The sequence below is a fragment of the Ornithorhynchus anatinus genome, chromosome 3 (assembly GCF_004115215.2).
Source record: "Ornithorhynchus anatinus isolate Pmale09 chromosome 3, mOrnAna1.pri.v4, whole genome shotgun sequence".
Classification (NCBI taxonomy): domain Eukaryota; kingdom Metazoa; phylum Chordata; class Mammalia; order Monotremata; family Ornithorhynchidae; genus Ornithorhynchus; species Ornithorhynchus anatinus.
The window spans coordinates 20,209,069-20,211,213 of NC_041730.1; the positions used below are offsets into that span (position 1 = coordinate 20,209,069).

Below are 2,145 nucleotides of genomic sequence, written 5' to 3' on the forward strand. Positions count from 1 at the left end.
AAATATGTGTTTACTACTATGTGTCAAGCACTATTCTAAGTGCTGGGGTAGATACAAGCCAATCAGGTTGGACAGAGTTCCTGTTTAACATGGGGCTTGTAGTCTTAATCCCCATTTTACAGATGAGGTAAATGAGGCACAGATAAATGAAGTGACTTTCCCAACGTCACACAGCAGACAAGTCGTGGAGGTGGGATTAGAACTCAGGTCCTTCTGACTCCCAGACTTGTGCTCAGTCCACTAGGCCATACTTGCTCCCATGGCCAACTTCTGTCCCCCTTACATACAAACATACACACACACACACACACACAAACACTCAGAACGCCTTTGTAGGTGCTGAACTCCCTATATTATCAGAATTGTGGGAATAGGTGAGAAAAAAATTGAGTTATTGCAACATCGTTTTAATTTTATGTAGTTGTTCAGTGACTGCAGGATTGAAAGCCTTCTCCATTCAAAGTGAACATAAACTTCTCCTATTGCTGTTGCCTGAGAAGGGAAAACCTGGGCTTCTGTGACTTCCCTGTATCCAAGCACAGATATTGAACCAAATGTGATCAAATAGCAGTATTCTCCTAATATCCCCCAAACTGTAGGAACATTTTTCCCCTGAATTTCAATATTCATTTCTCATTAGAGGAGAGATGCTGAAGCCACTGGCTGCAGGAAATGATACTGGAATGGCCAACTTCATCCTCATGGGTCTGACGGATTCTCCAAGAGCCCAACTGGTCCTGTTTGTGGTATTTCTCTCGATCTATATGATTTCTGTGGTAGGGAACCTAGGGTTGATCCTGATAATCCAGAAAGACACTCAGCTTCACAGCCCCATGTATTTTTTCCTGTGTGGTTTGTCTTTTGTTGATCTGAGCTACTCCACAGCCATTACACCCAAAACCTTGGTGAATTTAGTAACATCCAGAAAGAAAATCTCATTCATCGGATGCTTTGCCCAAATGTATTTTTTCATTTCTTTGGCAGGAACAGAATGCTTTCTCCTTTCCGCGATGGCATACGATCGTTATGTAGCTATCTGTAACCCACTGCTTTACTCCTCTGTTATGTCCTCAAGATTATGCATGTGGCTTATGGTTGGGTCATACGGAGTTGCTTTTACAAACTCCCTGATAAGTCTTTTGTTCATAGCTAGGTTGCCATTTTGCAACTCAAATGTAATTCACCATTTTTTCTGTGATACTTCACCAATCTTGGTTCTGTCCTGCACTGACACACACAACACGGAAATCATGATCTTTATCTTAGCCGGCTCCACCCTTGCAATGTCTCTGATAACGATTGCAGTTTCTTACATGGCTATCGTCTCTGCTGTTTTGAAGATCGACTCCACCGTGGGAAGAAAAAAAGCTTTTTCCACCTGTGCTTCCCACCTCACGGGAGTCACCATCTTCTATGGGACTCTAATCTTTACATACTTAAAGCCAAGGAAATCTTACTCCCTGGGTAAAGACCAGGTGGCTTCTGTTTTCTATACCATCGTGGTCCCCATGTTGAACCCCCTTATCTACAGCCTGAGAAACAAAGAGGTGAAAAATGCTATAAGCAGAATGATTCACCTGATACAGCCGGAAGTAGGACAACAGGCAGAAGTCACCCGCTGGAGAAGGAAGGGGAAGTCATTTGGGCGGAGACCCGGGAGGAGGGCTCTGGTCCAGGACTTCAAGCCCAGACTCTCTGTGTGGCCTCCTCCCTCCCTCTGGTCCTCACCGCTGGCCTTCCCTCCATCGGTCCCTTTTGGAGCTCCTGCCGGTGTGGTCCGGGTCCCGCCACCACTGCCACCTCCCGTTGCTACCCCTGGTCTCTCCAGGGTGGCCCAAACAGGGTTGAAACCACCTTAGGCCCAGCTCCCACCCTGCTTACCTCCCCTGGCCCAAGGCAGCGGGGAGCTGGGGCAGCCTCATCACTTCACCCGGTCCTAGAAAGGAGAACACCAGCAAGAACCCTCAGGTCAGAGCCCCCATCTCCTCAGCCTTGTGTCCGGGGCTGCTCAGAAGAACCCAGCAACCCCTGAACCTACGATAGGAAGATCCAAGAATGGGGGGAACAGGAGGTGCAGCTCAATCCCCACTGCCCCCTCTTCATGGCATTCTTCACCCCAGAAACTCCAAGAAGCAAAACCTTGGC

At 47.5% G+C, this 2,145-nt stretch overlaps 1 protein-coding gene across 1 annotated transcript; it reads left to right on the top strand.

The window, feature by feature from the left end:
* Positions 1-647: 647 nt before the first annotated feature.
* On the top strand, positions 648-1,859 carry LOC100083624 (olfactory receptor 8H1-like). The gene has a single exon (XM_029059170.2). The coding sequence runs from the start codon at positions 648-650 to the stop codon at positions 1,857-1,859; it is 1,212 nt and encodes a 403-aa protein (XP_028915003.2).
* Positions 1,860-2,145: the final 286 nt, after the last annotated feature.